The 19,330-nt window shown below is 45.7% G+C and overlaps 1 protein-coding gene across 1 annotated transcript in view; it reads left to right on the forward strand.

The window, feature by feature from the left end:
• Positions 1–19,330, forward strand: part of LOC134538593 (atrial natriuretic peptide receptor 1-like) — a 302,281-nt gene that overhangs the window by 174,366 nt on the left and 108,585 nt on the right. The window contains exons 13-14 of the mRNA XM_063380019.1: positions 69–243; positions 5,272–5,427. Of these exons, the coding sequence (XP_063236089.1) occupies positions 69–243; positions 5,272–5,427 (331 nt within the window). The remainder of the gene's footprint in view (positions 1–68; positions 244–5,271; positions 5,428–19,330) is intronic.

The raw sequence follows: 19,330 nt of genomic DNA on the forward strand, positions 1-19,330 counted from the left end.
TACAGACAAATGAATATTTGTATAGTGTTGAACTGTGCGGGCCAGTGACGTAGCATCGGTGATTGCAGGGCATGAGCTACCTGCACGGCAGCGACGTGCGCTCGCACGGCAGCCTCAAGTCGTCCAACTGCGTGGTGGACAGCCGCTTTGTGCTCAAGATCACAGACTTCGGCCTGCACAGCCTGCGCTGCGCTGGCGGCGAGGACGGCGCCGACGACGAGAGCAGCTACGCCTTCTGGCGCAGTGAGTGTCCCTCCGCCCCGCCCCGCCAAGGACTCCCTCTGTCCTGCCCTGGCCACCCTCCGCCCTTCCCTGGCCTCCCTCCGCCCTTCCCTGGCCTCCCTCCGCCCTGCCCTGGCCACCCTCCACCCTTCCTTGGCCTCCCTCCGCCCTTCCCTGGCCTCCCTCCGCCCTTCCCTGGCCTCCCTCCGCCCTGCCCTGGCCTCCCTCCGCCCTGCCCTGGCCTCCCTCCGCCCTTCCCTGGCTTCCTTCCGCCCTTCCCTGGCCTCCCTCCGCCCTTCCCTGGCCTCCCTCCGCCCTTCCCTGGCCTCCCTCCGCCCTTCCCTGGCCTCCCTCCGCCCTGCCCTGGCCTCCCTCCGCCCTTCCCTGGCCTCCCTCCGCCCTGCCCTGGCCACCCTCCGCCCTTCCCTGGTCTCCCTCCGCCCTTCCTTGGCCTCCCTCCGCCCTTCCCTGGCCTCCCTCCGCCCTTCCCTGGCCTCCTTCCGCCCTGCCCTAGCCTCCCTCCGCCCTTCCCTGGCCTCCCTCCGCCCTTCCCTGGCCTCCCTCCGCCCTGCCCTGGCCACCCTCCGCCCTTCCCTGGCTTCCTTCCGCCCTTCCCTGGCCTCCCTCCGCCCTGCCCTGGCCTCCCTCCGCCCTTCCCTGGCCACCCTCCGCCCTTCCCTGGCCACCCTCCGCCCTTCCCTGGCCTCCCTCCGCCCTTCCCTGGCCACCCTCCGCCCTTCCCTGGCCACCCTCCGCCCTTCCCTGGCCACCCTCCACCCTTCCATGGCCACCCTCCGCCCTTCCCTGGCCGCCCTCCGCCCTTCCCTGGCCCCCCTCCGCCCTTCCCTGGCCACCCTCCGCCCTTCCCTGGCCACCCTCCGCCCTTCCCTGGCCTCCCTCCGCCCTTCCCTGGCCACCCTCCGCCCTTCCCTGGCCACCCTCCGCCCTTCCCTGGCCACCCCCCGCCCTTCCCTGTTCTCCCTCCGCCCTTCCCTGGCCACCCTCGGCCCTTCCCTGGCCACCCTCCGCCCTTCCCTGGCCACCCTCCGCCCTTCCCTGGTCACCCTCCGCCCTTCCCTGGCCTCCCTCCGCCCTTCCCTGGCCACCCTCCGCCCTTCCCTGGCCACCCTCCGGCCTTCCCTGGCCACCCTCCACCCTTCCCTGGCTACCCTCCGCCCTTCCCTGGCCGCCCTCCGCCCTTCCCTGGCCACCCTCCGCCCTTCCCTGGCCACCCTCCGCCCTTCCCTGGCCTCCCTTCGCCCTTCCCTGGCCACCCTCCGCCCTTCCCTGGCCACCCTCCACCCTTCCCTGGCCACCCTCCGCCCTTCCCTGGCCACCCTCCGCCCTTCCCTGGCCACCCTCCGCCCTTCCCTGGCCGCCCTCCGCCCTTCCCTGGCCACCCTCCGCCCTTCCCTGGCCGCCTTCCGCCCTTCCCTGGCCTCCCTCCGCCCTTCCCTGGCCGCCCTCCGCCCTTCCCTGGCCACCCTCCGCCCTTCCCTGGCCACCCTCCGCCCTTCCCTGGCCGCCCTCCGCCCTTCCCTGGCCTCCCTCCGCCCTTCCCTGGCCACCCTCCGCCCTTCCCTGGCCACCCTCCGCCCTTCCCTGGCCGCCCTCCGCCCTTCCCTGGCCACCCTCCGCCCTTCCCTGGCCACCCTCCGCCCTTCCCTGGCCACCCTCCGCCCTACCCTGGCCTCCCTCCGCCCTTCCCTGGCCTCCCTCCGCCCTTCCCTGGCCGCCCTCCGCCCTTCCCTGGCCACCCTCCGCCCTTCCCTGGCCGCCCTCCGCCCTTCCCTGGCCACCCTCCGCCCTTCCCTGGCCACCCTCCGCCCTTCCCTGGCCGCCCTCCGCCCTTCCCTGGCCACCCTCCGCCCTTCCCTGGCCACCCTCCGCCCTTCCCTGGCCACCCTCCACCCTTCCATGGCCACCCTCCGCCCTTCCCTGGCCGCCCTCCGCCCTTCCCTGGCCACCCTCCGCCCTTCCCTGGCCACCCTCCGCCCTTCCCTGGCCTCCCTCCGCCCTTCCCTGGCCACCCTCCGCCCTTCCCTGGCCACCCTCCGCCCTTCCCTGGCCACCCCCCGCCCTTCCCTGTTCTCCCTCCGCCCTTCCCTGGCCACCCTCGGCCCTTCCCTGGCCACCCTCCGCTCTTCTCTGGCCACCCTCCGCCCTTCCCTGGTCACCCTCCGCCCTTCCCTGGCCTCCCTCCGCCCTTCCCTGGCCACCCTCCGCCCTTCCCTGGCCACCCTCCGCCCTTCCCTGGCCACCCTCCACCCTTCCCTGGCCACCCTCCGCCCTTCCCTGGCCGCCCTCCGCCCTTCCCTGGCCTCCCTCCGCCCTTCCCTGGCCACCCTCCGCCCTTCCCTGGCCACCCTCCGCCCTTCCCTGGCCACCCTCCGCCCTTCCCTGGCCACCCCCCGCCCTTCCCTGTTCTCCCTCCGCCCTTCCCTGGCCACCCTCGGCCCTTCCCTGGCCGCCCTTCCCTGGCCACCCTCCGCCCTTCCCTGGTCACCCTCCGCCCTTCCCTGGCCACCCTCCGCCCTTCCCTGGCCACCCTCCGCCCTTCCCTGGCCACCCTCCGCCCTTCCCTGGCCACCCTCCACCCTTCCCTGGCCACCCTCCGCCCTTCCCTGGCCGCCCTCCGCCCTTCCCTGGCCACCCTCCGCCCTTCCCTGGCCACCATCCGCCCTTCCCTGGCCTCCCTCCGCCCTTCCCTGGCCACCCCCCGCCCTTCCCTGTTCTCCCTCCGCCCTTCCCTGGCCACCCTCGGCCCTTCCCTGGCCACCCTCCGCTCTTCTCTGGCCACCCTCCGCCCTTCCCTGGTCACCCTCCGCCCTTCCCTGGCCTCCCTCCGCCCTTCCCTGGCCACCCTCCGCCCTTCCCTGGCCACCCTCCGCCCTTCCCTGGCCACCCTCCACCCTTCCCTGGCCACCCTCCGCCCTTCCCTGGCCGCCCTCCGCCCTTCCCTGGCCTCCCTCCGCCCTTCCCTGGCCACCCTCCGCCCTTCCCTGGCCACCCTCCGCCCTTCCCTGGCCACCCTCCGCCCTTCCCTGGCCACCCCCCGCCCTTCCCTGTTCTCCCTCCGCCCTTCCCTGGCCACCCTCGGCCCTTCCCTGGCCGCCCTTCCCTGGCCACCCTCCGCCCTTCCCTGGTCACCCTCCGCCCTTCCCTGGCCACCCTCCGCCCTTCCCTGGCCACCCTCCGCCCTTCCCTGGCCACCCTCCGCCCTTCCCTGGCCACCCTCCACCCTTCCCTGGCCACCCTCCGCCCTTCCCTGGCCGCCCTCCGCCCTTCCCTGGCCACCCTCCGCCCTTCCCTGGCCACCATCCGCCCTTCCCTGGCCTCCCTCCGCCCTTCCCTGGCCACCCTCCGCCCTTCCCTGGCCACCCTCCACCCTTCCCTGGCCACCCTCCGCCCTTCCCTGGCCGCCCTCCGCCCTTCTTTGGCCACCCTCCGCCCTTCCCTGGCCACCCTCCACCCTTCCCTGGCCACCCTCCGCCCTTCCCTGGCCGCCCTCCGCCCTTCCCTGGCCACCCTCCGCCCTTCCCTGGCCACCCTCCGCCCTTCCCTGGCCACCCTCCGCCCTTCCCTGGCCTCCCTCCGCCCTTCCCTGGCCACCCTCCGCCCTTCCCTGGCCGTCCTCCGCCCTTCCCTGGCCTCCCTCCGCCCTTCCCTGGCCGCCCTCCGCCCTTCCCTGGCCACCCTCCGCCCTTCCCTGGCCACCCTCCGCCCTTCCCTGGACGGCTCCCGTGGGTGTCGGCCCCATTCCATCCACGTAGACCCTGCCTCATTCATGTCCCCACATGACCTTACACCACTGAGTCACTATCTGTTAAAAAAAATTTTTGTGACAACACAACAAGACAAGTACAGGTAGTTTTTTAATTTTACATAAACAGTCCTTAACTAATAAGAATGAGGAAGGAAAATAAATTAAAAAAATTCAACATGGCATGTGAAATCAAAATGTACGCCATTTCTGATTACACTTTAATGTCATATGAAAAATTGAATAATAATAATAATAATAATAATAATAAGTTTTGGACTAGTTTTTTTTTTTTTCGTGGAATTTTCTGTGCTGTGTTTTAAAATTGTTTGACATCGCCTGATTTTGACACTTTTTGTCGTGGTGTCATTATGACACACACACATACTCACACAATGTAATCGTCAATGGCGTATCTCGAGCCTGGACCGGCAAGAGCGGGGACGCACCACAACGCCGAAATACATTAACGCCGAAAAATGTCATTGCAGGACTGCCGCAAAGGTTAGGTTAGGTTAGGTCAGGTAAGGTTAGCACACTAATTCATTCAGTTGTTTTTCATTTTGCTCCTGTGCCCCCCCCCCCTCCCCCCTTCCCAGCAGCTACATTTTTCGGTGTTACTGTATTTCGGCGTTGTGGTACACAGGAGTTTTCTAGCTGTCGGCGTTGCGGTCAGTTTGGCATTTTGCGTCATGGTATTCGGCGTTGTAGTATTAAAAATATTGAGTTACTAATACTTTAAATTTAAAAAAAAATATTTAGTATTATTTCACCACAAAGCACATTCTTTGTAAAATATATCTCTTGAAGAAGAAACAGTGATTGAAGGATAGGTATATTTCTCATGGAAGTGCGACACCGAAATTTCGTGCCTTTAAAGTTTAATTAATTGATAAATTAATTTATTCTTTAATTTTAAAGCTTAACTTATAAAAAAAATTAAAACATCATTTATTTTGGTTTTTTTTTAAAAAATTACTTGGATTCCTTGCAGGGAAGAGAAGGGAATTCGGGGGGTTGGGGGGTGGGGGCCGTCAAAATAGGTCCAGGTCCCTGAAGGACTGGAGACCAATGAAAAAACACTCGAGAAAACATCTGACGAAATCATGTGCGACCTGAGAGAGGAGGTGAGAAGTTGCAGCCAGTGGCACGTGTGTCATGGAAAACGTTTGTCCTTAGATCGCGTACCATTATATTCATTTAACGCTGCAAATGTAACGACCGGGCAAGAGCCAGGGGCAGAGCGCGGCGGGCAGTGACGGGCGGTGCGTGTGTCCCCCCTGCAGAGATGCTGTGGACGGCGCCGGAGCTGCTGCGAGCCAGCCACGCGCCTCCTGAAGGGTCGCAGAAGGGCGACGTGTACTCCTTCGGCATCATCATGCACGAGATCGCCACCCGCCAGGGGCCCTTCTACCTCGGCGACGTGGCCATGTCGCCCAGGGGTGAGTCCGTCGGCTGCCCTTCCCGCCTGAACCCTGAATAACATTCACATCTCCCCCCGATCCCTTGTCAGAGTCCACCGAACCTACCAAAGCGCAAAAAAAGAACGTCACATTTTTCAACGGTATATCCCAACAGTTTAATCATCTTTGAAAGATTTGTGCAGTGGGAGTGCATGACTCGATGTAAGCTTTTGGACATGCGCCATTGCTAAAGCACATGCATGTCTGTAGAAGAAAACTACAAAAAAAAAACACAAATTAAGCAGAAAATTGCTGTTGTCAACAGGATGTAAACACCACATTATATTCCATAACAGGAATATGGTTGACAAACAAATAAAAATCGACTAACAGAACGAAAAAAAAACCCTCACAAATGATGACAGCTCAAAAATATTGAACAGTTTAGTTTAGACTATTTACAACAAATCATACATCAGATTGGAGGTGAACTAACCTAGATTTTTCTCTTACAAAAATTGTTCAACACGTGCACCTTTAGTTATATGACACACATCCAAACCTAAATATCCAATTCCTCCCGCACTTTGGCTTACAAGTCCGTAGTAATGGAAGCAGTAGCCTCTTCAAATCTGTGTCTTGTGTCGCAACTCTGGTAGATCATCGGGTAGCGGGCGGAGAGTGTGAACGATCCTTTATGAAGTCAAAAGTAGAAGAAAATATCGCACGGCGATATGCCAAGTGAACGTGGAGGCCAGCGATAAAAATAAAAAAGAGGTCTGTCGTCTCGACCATTACGACCAATTTGATTTTTAAGCTTGTAGAGTGAAATATCTAATCAATTTGTAAGTTACGAAGAATTTAAAAATGATTATGTAATTATGTATAGTATTACAATTATTGTAACCATTTAAAAAAAACTTGAGGAGGTATCCAAATTGTCTAAATCTAAAAAAAAAAGTTACAATATTTATAAAATATTACGTTAGTGATGGCAAGATGATGAAATAAATAACTCTGTTTTAAATTGATTTCATCTTTAAATAATGTTATTAATATAATCGATCAACTAGGCACTGTTTATAAAAAATCCAGTTACTATTACTTTAAATGAAAAATAAAATTATTTTAATATGATTTCACCAAAAAGCAAATTTTTTGTAAAATATATCTCTCGAAGAAACAGTGATTGAAGGATATATTTCTCATGGAAATGCGACACCGAAATTTCGTGCCTTTAAAGTTTAATTAATTGATAAATTAATTTATTCGTTAATTTTAAAGCTAAACTTATAAAAAAAATAGAAACATCATTTATTTTGGGTTTTTTAAAATACTTGGATTCCTTGCAGGGAAGAGAGGGTAATTCGGGGGGTTGGGGGTGGGGGCCGTCAAAATAGGTCCAGGTCCCTGAAGGACTGGAGACCAATGAAAAACACTCAAGAAAATATCTGACCGAATCACGTGCGACCTGAGAGAGGAGGTGAGATGCAGCCAGTGGCAAATGCCATGGAAAACGTTTGTCCTTAGATCGCATACCATTATTCATTTAACACTGTAAAATGTAATTTATTCAAATTTTTCAAAAGAATACCAATAAATTGTGAATATTTCCCCCTAAATGCCACACGATGAAGTCCCTCTTCCAAATATTAAGGCCCCCTAAAATTAAAATTTAAAAAAATGTCCATAGCTTTGCAAAGTCTAGGACCGCCTCTGTGACGGCAGACAATGTACTCGTCTGTGAAGTCTATCCTGACAAAAAATAATATGACGCGGATTTTGCGGGTCTTTAGTCGTCCGCTTTGGAAATAAACTTTTGTAAACTTAGTTCCCACAATATCCTATTGCAGTGCAGATAGTTGTAAATAGTAGATTTCCCGTGTTTAGGTTTGCCTAGTGAAAGGAGTCTCGTTAGCGAGGTTTTGTAGGGGTTTTTTTTAACCAATTTCCCCTATGCTTATATGTATATTCTTGTCGTGTACTGTTTGTTATGTAGGCTCTGGTATCACTATGTGTTGTATCCGTGCCGTGAACCGCAGCAAGAGACAATGAATGTCTGGTATTGCTAGTGTGTGTAAGTAGTTTATTGTACATTTGTTGGCCTCGCCGCCATATGTATTCTTTCCGCAATAAAAGATTTTTTTTTTTGAAACCGAAACCAAACCGTTGGCGAGGTGATAGAAGCCGAGCGCCGAATAAACGTTCTTACCGGGCGACGAGTTGGGACAAGCAGCGATGTCGAGCCAAAGGAGGATTCAGAATGACTGTGAGGGGAAGGCCAAATTAACATTTTCTAATAAAATTTTAGTACATTTAGAATTTAAATATATTTAGTTCGTTTTATTTCAAAAACGTCCTGTTATCTATAGCACTGCAGTAAAATAAAAACTTAAGTAAGTTTGGAGAAACTATGGTAAGGAAATAGGAGAAAATTAAATAGATGTATATATGTATTCGGGGAACAGGGGAGGGCCATACTGCTAAGACACCCCCCCCCCCTCCCCCTTCTGGATCCGCTAGTGTGTCCAGCGGAAGATACGGTCATGGAGATACTGGCAGGAAAGATGAACTCGGGTTTCAAGGCTGTTCCAGTGAAAATACGTCATCACCCTTGTTGATGTCAGACCCCCCACATCATTCTGTGGGCCCCGTTGCTAGAAGTCATGATGCCCCCCCCCCCCCCCACCCCCACCCCCTTTTTTTTCTAACAGAGATAAAAAAAAGTTTTTTCCTTGATGTATATTGTTTTAATTAAATTGTTTTAACCTTTACACAATTATTTTTAAAACACATTAAAACTAGTTTTAAGTCAGTGTTTCGATTGTCATTGTAAATTGATTTTGAATAATGGCAAAAAAAAGAGTGCAAGTGTTCTGCACTGTCGACATGGTGTCACGTCAATTGGTGGTGGTTTTGTTACTCACAGTTGTAGATTCAGATATGTTCTGTACGCACAGCATATTCCGAATAATATTACTCTGGTGTAATATTTCATCGGTAACTAAATTTAGGCCTTACTATTTAATTGTTTTCTATGATTTATTTAAAATTGTCTACTTTTTGGTTTTAAGTTTTTTTCTTTCCTTCGCAGGCCCCCTAGACCCATGGGCCCCGTTGCCATAGCAACGGTAGCACTAGCCATGTGGGGGCTCTGGTTGATGTGTTCTGGGCATTGTGTTTAAAACGATTAAAACAGCAATGAAGATAAGATTATGTATTTATTTAAATGCTAACCAATATTTATTATGAGGAATTAAAAATAATAATATATTTTGCCGCCCCCCCCCCCCCTACCCATTTTCTCTTTCTTTTCCACAAGAAATCCAAGTACTTTTTACTTGTGTTATATTTAGAACGTGTTATTTTTTATAAAATATCCAAGTAATTTACTTAAATTTAATCTCGTTTTAAACTGACTTTTCGTGGATGGGAGAGTTTTACGCGCCACATTCTGGTATTGAAGAAGAATTCTGCGAATTCTATAATTGCTCAAAAAAAGTATCGAAATTCTGGAATTACGTCATAAGATATTGTACGCTGTGTGTTGTGAATTCCAGCAGTTTGGATCACAATATTTTTAAAGTAAAACGAATATATTGCAAAAAAATAAACCCCTCACAAGTCCAATTTACTTAGTAAAATTAAGGTACCTATATCTCAAACTCCTACTTTGTAAACCTTCGTGCTTTTTCTTCGTAAAGGAACGTTTTGAGAGAGGGGGAGGGGGGTGTGGGGAACTGCGCACACTGCCATCTATAAGGTAAAATCCATACTGTATATAGTTCAGAGTTTCGCCGATAGAATGCAGAAGCGGGCTACTACAGCGCCTTCCATCTGTACTATTTCGTGAGTTTCCGTTTTATGCCACCAAAGTAACACTAGCGCCTAAAATACAACCCTCTAATACTAGCAAGTGCAAAAAATTAAGGTTCACCGTGTTTCTCTTATGTGACATGGTGTGATGAATGCTATATTCGTTGTGAATAGCATATGTTCATCAACAGCCTTAAAAAATTATATTTAATATTGTTATTTAAAAAAATATCCTTAAAACAGTTTATATATAAAATGTGGCAGTTGGAACCGGTGGAGAGTATAAATTAAATTTCATGCTTGAAAAAAAATCATAATTTAATTTTTATTAAACTCAATTTTTTTTTGTTTACTAACATCGTATGAAATTTATGTGCGATAATAATTTTAAGATTTTAAGATTTTTTTTAGTATGTCTACATATATTGGTGTGAAGATTTGGATACGTTATTGAAAAAAAAAATGGTACATCAACATAAAATATTAAAGGTCCTTCCACATTCACGCAGTCGCGTTTGTCTGATCTGTCCGACCATGCTGTCTGATAGGTTATCTGTAGCAACGTGCAAGGAGTATAGACGTAGAGATTTCACTCCCATGTTAAACATAATTATTTCTTCTTTTTTTCTGACATCTGTCACTAATTATTCTCACACTACCAATAACACAGCATACAAATAAATACATTAAGTTTTGTACCGAATTATATCACGATCTAGGTTATTATTAGAGTTCTTCGGATTCAGGATCTACGGCTATTTATTTCATTAATACGTTTTAATCAAACATCGTACAATTTGTATATTAGTGTCTTTGATATTCATTACGTTAAAAAATTAAGAATTTCTGTGAGATTATATAAAAGACGGAAGGTGGTGTTCGTTGGTGGTCTAGAACAATAATGTTCGCAGGCTTTCGCGGCCACTGTCTGTAGTAGCTTGGCTTCTGGGTTGTAGCCGAGTCCTTGGCGAATAATTCACCAAATTCACCATGAATTATTCTCCAAGGACGCGGCTACAACCCAGAAGCTAAGCTACTACCGTCTAGATCAATGTTAGGTTAACTTAGTTTGTTTCACAATACGAGAATTCTTACATCGTTATTTAAAAACACTATACTTTACACTAAATTTTTACATTTATCAAGTGTAAATAAATTATTACTAGAGACCGGAAAAATTCAGGGGTTCAATGACCTCCAGGATAGACTCCAATATCCTCTACACACTCTGGCAAATGCCAACTGTTCATTGGCTTTGACTTGTGAGTCGTCTCGACTGGGTAACCTGTGATTCGACACTTCTATGAGTGAGGGTCTCAAATTGGCCCTCAGTCCTCCATATTAACAGTGAACCAATGACAGAAGCAGCACTGAGGTATAATTAGAGACATGCAAAATTCGCGGATTCATTTCGCGATGTGCTAGCATCAAAACAACTATACCTTCGTACCGCTTCTGCGATTGGCCCACATTTTATCCGTGGAACTGTGAGCCAATGGGAAACACTAAACCAAGAAAGTGCCGAATTACGGACAGCCAGTTCTCACGCGTCAGTAGCCAATGAACAGGTGTCATTTCCGCGAGTATTTAAAGGAGTGTGGAGTCTATCCTAGAGTTCAATGAATCCGCGAATTTTGCAGGTCTCTAGGTATAATTATTTGAATTTTAGCATAACACGAAATGAACCCGCGAATTTTTCAGGTCTCTAATTATTACTAAACATTTAGTACATTTAGAAAGGGGGTTTCGTTTGCTTCGTCTTCGTCCATCTGTATCGGTGTCCATGGTTGGAATTAATCTCAGCCACCCTGGCCTCTGTGCTGGTCGACGCAATCGGCGGCCCTGCGTCGGCGCCCCACGCCTCAGGTCTGAGGCGCTCTTGAAGGCTCCTCGCTCGTTCATTTGGCTCAGCAAGAACCGTCCTTGAGCGGGGACGCACCACAGCTCCGAAATACCACAACGCCGAAATGCCAAATTGACCACAACGCCGACAGCTAGAAAAATGCTGTGTGCCACAACGCCGAAATACACTAACGCCGAAAAATGTCATTGTAGGACTGCCACAAAGGTTAGGTTATGTTGGACTAGGTTAGGTTATGGTAGGTTAGGCTAGGCTAGGATAGGCTAGGTTAGGTTAGGTTATATTACGCTAGGTTGGGTTAGGTTAGGTAAGGTTCGGTTTGATTGTGGTATTTCGGCGTTAAGGTACATTTAAGAAACACACACACAAATTCATTGAGTTGTTATTTCGGCTATTTCAGCAGTTTTATAGCTGTCGGCGTTGTGGTAAATTTTGACATTCGGCGTTATGGTATTTCGGCGTTGTGGTAACGACCCGTCCTGAGCGCTGAACACTTGTCCCCCCCCCCCCCCTTCCACGGTCCCAGACGCTGAAAACTGCTGTGACTGCGCGGCGTTGCCTGAAACAAGCAGTTTTAGAACGTTCTTTAAACTGTCACGTGGCATAACTTTTTTTCACTCGACTAACTTATTTTTTTTCGTTTTCTGCCCAGCCTACCTTTTATAGCACCTCAATATCCCCACCACGACGACGCACAAAATAACTCACGTAACCCTTTCCCTTGCGGAGTTGTGACTTAATTCTTCAATCGCGCAGAATGAATTTCGAGGCACTTTTTCACACACCTTCCCCCCCCCCCCCCCCATTTTTTCTCTCACTCAATGACGTAGGTGCACAATAGCCTAAGTGCACTAAAATTCAACGAACAGTGGTTTATTTTTAGGATGTATACAACACTTGGCAATACAGCCCTTGAGTCACGAGTTACATTTACGGAACGGACGTCTCGACCATAGGCATCACGGTCTTCGAATACGTAATGCGCGTAGCCTAAGTACAGGCGCCAAGTAAACTTATCCGAAAAACATTTTTTAAGCATCCCACTCGAGTCGAAAAGTGATGGCTACTGTGTTTTTGAGACAAAAAAGGACGTCATTTTGGTTGATTCAACGAAACATGGGTCAACAATGACAGCAAACATTCCCTGGTTTAATTTCAAGACAGCGAACTTCTGTGCAGACGATTAAAGAAACCGGTGTAGCGTTACGAAAAGTGCTTGGAACTGAATGGCGATTATGTGAAAATGTAAATTAAACATGTAGTAAACTAAAACTGTCATTAATAACTCTTTATAACAAGTTAATTTTTGACGTGACAACGTCTAATAAATCGATGAACGCCGGCTATACGCACGAAAAAGTGTCCCGTTACGCACATTGTCCCGTTACGCACATTGTCCCGTTACGCACATTATCCCGTTACACTGTGTCCCGTTACACTCATTGTACGCTTGCGCCGCATCTATCTCTCTTCAACTCGACTGTTTATAAAGTGAAGTGAAAAGTTAATGTGGTTTTCATTGCTTATTACAACAACAATTTCGGCAATACATTGATGAAATGATTGCATACTTTTATGAATAAAATTGAATCATTTTTATTGAATTATCACTATTTTGTATGGCTACAAAGAAGGAGTGAAATGAAATATACAATTTAATTGATAAATTTACTTTTATTTGCACTCATTAATTCAAATATTTTTATTACTTTAACGAAGAGATTATTTTAACTATAACTTTTATACATGTTTGCTATTTAACTTCTTCCAATCTGTGTTGTTCTGTTAAGGATAGGACGATGATAGGAAAAGTAGGAAACGAATGGGAGTGTTTCAAGTTTAATGTGCCTCGGAAAAAGGTCAAACCGATGGTTGTTCCAATCGAGTGGAAGAGAGATAGATGCGGCGCAAGCGCACAATGAGCGTAACGGGACAATGTGCGTAACTGGACACTTTTTCGTGCGTGCAGCCGGCGTTCATCTATTTATTAGACGTTGTCACGTCGAAAAAAATAAGTATTTAATGTTCTCTGAAGAGATATGACGCGGACATCAACATGGGAGGCTCTCGGCCGTTATTAATTCAATTAAATCCGGGCACAAGCACACACGGCGTGCTCGGAAGCCATCAGGAGCAAACAGTCGCCCTTCCTGAGGCTTCTTTCCCGCCGACCTGAGCTCTGATAGTCCCGCGGTTCAGAGTCGGGGCTGCGACCTCACTGACACGACCAAGCTCGTAACCTGACACCTTCTCGCGATGATGCTTGTTTCACCGCGCCCGTCCGTTCCTGCGCTTCTTCCTTCTCTGCTCCGGGGTTGAGAGGCCGGTGTGGTGTTACTATTGTTTGCCATGTGGTCGTCACTACATTTGACTGACCCAAACTATTTTTGACGTGACAACGTCTAATAAATCGATGAACGCCGGCTGCACGCACGAAAAAGTGTACCGTTACGCACATTGGCCCGTTACGCTGTGTCCCGTTACGCTCTTTGTACGCTTGCGCTGCATCTATCTCTCTTCCACTCGACTGGAACAACCATCGATTTTACTTTTTCGAGGCACATTAAACATGAAACACTCCCATTCGTTTCCTACTTTTCCTATCATCGTCCTATCCTTAAAAGAATAACACAGATTGGAAGAAGTTAAATAGCAAACATGTATAAAAGTCAAAGTTAAAATAATCTGTTCGTTAAAGTAATAAACATATTTGAATTAATGAGTGCAAATAAAAGTAAATTTATCAATTAAATTGTATATTTCATTTCACTCATTCTTTGTAGCCATACAAAATAGTGATAATTCAATAAAAATTATTTAATTTTATTCGTAAAAGTATGCAATCATTTCATCAATGTTTCGTTATGACGTTGTCACGTTAAACTATCGTCCGTAAACCAACTTTACAGCCAACCAAAATTTTTTATTGGATTTTTCTTCCCTTGGCTGTGCAATTGGGCTCAAATCCAAAACAAAAAATCAATAAAAACCCTTTAGACGTATTTTCATGTCCTTAGAAAAGTTATCAATTTGACAGAATCTCCTATTTTGCTGCGTTTTCTTTCGGAAGAAATTTTTAAGTATACAATTCTGACAAGCTTTTAGAGATACTTTAAAGGAAAAGAAAAATTAAAATAAACAAAGTGCGTGGCTGCTACGGCAGTTAGAAATGAAAATTCACAGATAAGAGGACAGGAAATTTGTAGGGTATACAAATATTTGAAATACATGCACGAGTACGCAAGTTTTCAAGCGTAGACGCGAGCGTACATACGTGCGAATGTATAAGAATTTTTGGGAGTACTATACGAATAAGCAAGTATGCAATAATGCAAGTATACTATTGCGCAAGTTTGCAAGTGTGCCATCATGTAAACATGGCGTCGAGCGCTGCTGCCGCCGCCATCTGTATTTCCGACAAATAGTATTACAGCTGAAATGTGTCATGTAAGTTCGCGTTTCAATTTCCGTTGTCCTCTTGAGCTTTATAGTTTCTTTACGCCATGGTCAGATGACATCGTCGTCTTGACTTACCCCACCGTATTTAAGTAGGTTTCACTTTTGATGAACACATACTCGAAATTCTACGTTTTACTAACCCTAACGATGCACAGTTATTATTATTTTTTTTTGTAAATGGAACAGAGATATTCATGTGAAATTACAGATATTTGAAAATCTGTACATTTACGTGAAAAAAAAATTATCACTACAAAATAGTGTTAGCAGGAATACTGCGTTCGGATTCTTACCCGGGGCGTTTATGCCTTGTGTCATACCTCCAAACTATTAAAGTTATTTTTGTAAACCGTTGCCTGAATAGCTTTCCAGTTTTAACTGAGCACGATAACAAGCGCGATAAAACAAAATAAAGTCCAAATATGAAATATTCGATTATCTTATCCGTGTTTTTGGACAAAGTTACAATGTTTTGTTTTTTTTACTGGTGGTATTAGAAACTATTTCTTGGCAACTGGTCTGCTAAGGAATCTTTTGTCAAAGTACAAAACATATTTTTTTTCTGTGCGTAGAGGGTTAGGGATGCAGATCTAGCTCGAGCTACTAAGATGAGAAGGGTCGTGCTAGCACCGCAGTGCTGCCAACCAGAAGGACGGAGTTGCCTCTCCGCTAAGCGCGCATGATGGATGGATGCCCCCCGCGTTCCTGGCTGGCGTACGTCCAGACTGGCGCAGCGCTAGCAATTCCCTCCACTTGTATGCACTTATAAACCACTTTTCCAGCTGTGAACAAACTAAAACTATTGGCCCGCAAAGTTTCAAAGATTTATTGTTTAAATTTTAAAAAAAAATTGGTTGTCTGTAAAGTCGGTTTACGGACGATAGTTTAACGTGACCACGTCATAACAAAACATTTATGAAATTATTGCATACTTTTATGAATAAAATTGAATCATTTTTTTATTGAATTATCACTATTTTGTATGCATACAAAGAAGGAGTGAAATTAAATCTACAATTTAATTGATAAATTTACTTTTATTTGCACTCATTAATTCAAATATGTTTATTACTTTAACGAAGAGATTATTTTAACTAAAACTTTTATACACGTTTGCTATTTAAATTCCTCAAATCTGTGTTATTCTGTTAAGGATAGGACGATTATAGGAAAAGTAGGAAACGAATGGGAGTGTTTCAAGTTTAATGTGCCTCGAAAAAGTCAAATCGATGGTTGTTCCAATCGAGTGGAAGAGATATAGATGCGGCGCAAGCGTACAATGAGCGTAACGGGACACAACGTAACGGGAAAATGTGCGTAACGGGACACCGCGTACCGGGATAATGTGCGTAACGGGACACATCGTAACGGGACACTTTCGTGCGTGCAGCTGGCGTTCATCGATTTATTAGACGTTGTCACGTCAAAAATTGTATCACTACAAAATAGTAGTCGCAGTAATACTGGGTTCGGATTATAACCCGATAATTTATGATTCGTGTTGTCCCAGTACCTTCGTAAACCGTTTCCTGGATAGCTTTCCAGTGTTAAATGCGCACATTAATCAGCACAAACAAAAAAGGTCAATTTTTTGAATATTGTATTACCTTTTACAATGAATTAAATAAATTATTTTTGTTTGAAACATCAATTAAAACTATGTGCCAATTTTCGTGAAGCATAATCAGCTTTATCTGGAAGGGAAAGAAATGTGTTTCGTACATGCAAAAAAAATAATAATAACCAAAGCCTTGTGTTGTACAAAGTTGCGATATACTTCTTGTAGTATTACAGACTATTCTTTGGCAACTGTATCCCAAAGGAATCTTCTGTGAAAGTACAGGAGATTGATCTGTGTACAAGAAGTCTAGTGGCTGTAGGCTCTATTATCGCACCTGGACGTTTTCACCTCTAAAATAATCTAAACTATTAGAAATTGCAAGTACAGTTACAGACTTTTCAACGATTAATTCGTCTCAGATAAACGAAAGGTCTTTCTTATTTCGAGACAACTGCATCTTCGTATAATCTGCTTCGTATTCAAACTTCCTGCTGTAAACAGGGTAAATATACGGGCCATAGATTACATATGTTTACACTCAGAGGTTATTATTAAAAATGAAGTTAACTCGGTACCCGTTAATAAGCGATCGTTAATTAGCGACCGTCACTGGGTGAATGCAGGGCCGGATTTAGGGGAGGGCAACCGGGGCGAAAGCCCCGGCGCCTCCACAAACGGAGGGCCCCCACAAACGGAAGGTTCCGTTCATTAACACTAAAATTTAATTTCATATAATTCTTGTCTCCGATTATATTTATGTATGTTTTTTTTTTAAATACTAAGAGAATCTACTTGATTTCACAATAAATTATTTATTGGAAAACTCGACTGAAAAAAAAAATTGTTCATTTTATTTGGAAAATAATTTGGGGCCAGGGGGCCTCCGCTCCTCTGTTGCCCCGAGGCCTCCAGACCTCTGAATCCGGCCCTGGGTGAATGCAGAGGTGACTACAGGAAGACTTCCCCAGAGGGACTATCGTACAAAGAAAGGTTGTTGTTGCAAAACATTACATTAAATAATTCAGAGATAGTCTAGTACACTGTATTTCCTTTTAAAAAAAAAAATGGAACAGAAATATTTTTGTAAAATTAGAAATATTCATGTAAAACTAGATGTATTCATGTAAAATTAAAAAGTAGTGTTCGCAGTAACACTAGGTTCGGATTCTTACCCGGCAATTTATGCTTTGTGTTGTCCCAGCACCTCCAATAGCTAGAAGTTATTTGTAAACGATTCCCCGAATAGATTTCTAGTATTAACTGCTCACTTTAGTAAGCTCAATAATAGAAAATAAAGTCCAATAAATGAATATTCAATTATCTTTCCCTTGATTTCAATCATTTTTGCTTGAATGAAACATCAGTTAAAATATAAAATTATACACCGATTTTCGTAAGAAATACTCAGTAATTCATATATGCAAAAATAACCATGGCTCAAAATTTCAATATCTTATTCTGTTTTACAAATTTTGTTTTCTTGGCAATTGGTTTAAAAAATAATATTTTTTTTTGTAAAAACACACAAAAATTAGTTTGTGTGTAATATTTACAAATGTGCGGTTTTAAATCATGAACATTGAAAGTTTCGTACAACGTTGAAAGAAATTAATGAAAGATGATGAAAGAACATAAATAAACTCTCCGAAAAAAATTCGTCTCAGGAGATTTATTGCACAAACTCTCCCCCCACCCCCCTTCACCCAAAATCCCTTTTTTCCCACAACCCCCCCCCCCCTCCTCCACAAACTTTCTTATCTGGAGCCAAGGCTTGGGGGGGTAAAATGTAACTTTAGTTCTTCGTGGACCTCGGGTGCAACAGTACTGGACACAGAGCAATCGCTATTGGGTAATCTGGGTCAGTTTCCAACACGAGAAGACGAGTACAAGAAATAAGCTGGGTTCACAATTAAAAATACGTAAGCGAGTGCACAGCAGGCCACACGCACGACTGCGAGGTAGGTTCACAATTGAAATCTTATGTACTCCTGATTTCAGCCAGTGAAATTAATTAGGCGATGTATCCGACATCTGTTGGCAGTTTAAGTAACTAACTATACTAACTAGCAAATGATTATCCCGTGACATCTGACCAACAATTTGTTAGCACTTTTTTTTCAATATATAAATAAATTAGGTTATATAAATTTTTGAGTTAACCATTATTACCACGACACATTTTTGTATTTGCAATTTTTGCTAGTGACTAATAAGTAATAGCATTAAATAAATTTTAAAGCAGGAAATGAAATCTGAGCATTGGTAGTATCCCGACGATTTCTTGCCACAATATGATTGATAAAAATGAACAGTTCTCTAGTCCCGTCAAAATGGCTTCCTAATCTACCCTCATTGGCTGTTGTGCCATGCGTCCGCAACAGAAATGAAATACATTCATTTCCCTCCTATGCTCACGACCACGCTAGGCGCTATTGTGAATCAGTAGGTTCGAAAACATGGCAGTCAAATCTTATGTGCACGACCTACTGTTACTGTTTTTTTTTATTTGTGATTGCAGCATTACTGTTTTCCGAGTTTGGGGGAAAGTGTGTATGTGTTAAGGTGTACGCGCGTGTAAGGGTTAGGCAAACACAGCGAGCGAACTTTCAGACACGAGAATAATGAGAGTTATAAAGTTTGTGTTTTACGTCTGGCGTGTTTAACACAGCATGTATGTACCTACGTATAAGTTTTAAGTACTTCCATGTTGTAGTGGGCTTAAAATCACATTGTTATCTACTCCTTGCTGTAATAAGTTTACTCCAACGCTCTACTTATACATACTCTCCTTATCTCTCAAATATTTGGTTTATGTAAGTACATCCATTTCGGCAGGACTCTAGTACGTAAAAGATAATATTCTCAATTGGGCGCGTTGTGAAATGTTGAAGATAAAATTTCGGATACAGTAAACTCCCTATTATCCGCGCATGCTACGAAAAAATACAACACATATGTAAATCTGTATTTTATTACAAGTGGGCAAATTTGAACTCTACTGAAGAGTGTATTGTGTGCAGTATATGTACAGTAAAACGCTACAGGCCTTCTCGGAACTCACGCAGTGTCTAATGAATGAAGCCTCTGAGTACGTACAGTACTTTATCCTTGTTATGAAGTAAGACCCGAACACTTTTATATTTACATTACTGAAATGTATTGTATGTTAGCATCCTTAAAAAAATTTTTACTTTTAATTGTAACTTTTACTGTACATACATTTTTTTTGGATTTTCAAGTTGAAA

Source organism: Bacillus rossius, chromosome 13 (assembly GCF_032445375.1).
Source record: "Bacillus rossius redtenbacheri isolate Brsri chromosome 13, Brsri_v3, whole genome shotgun sequence".
NCBI lineage: Eukaryota > Metazoa > Arthropoda > Insecta > Phasmatodea > Bacillidae > Bacillus > Bacillus rossius.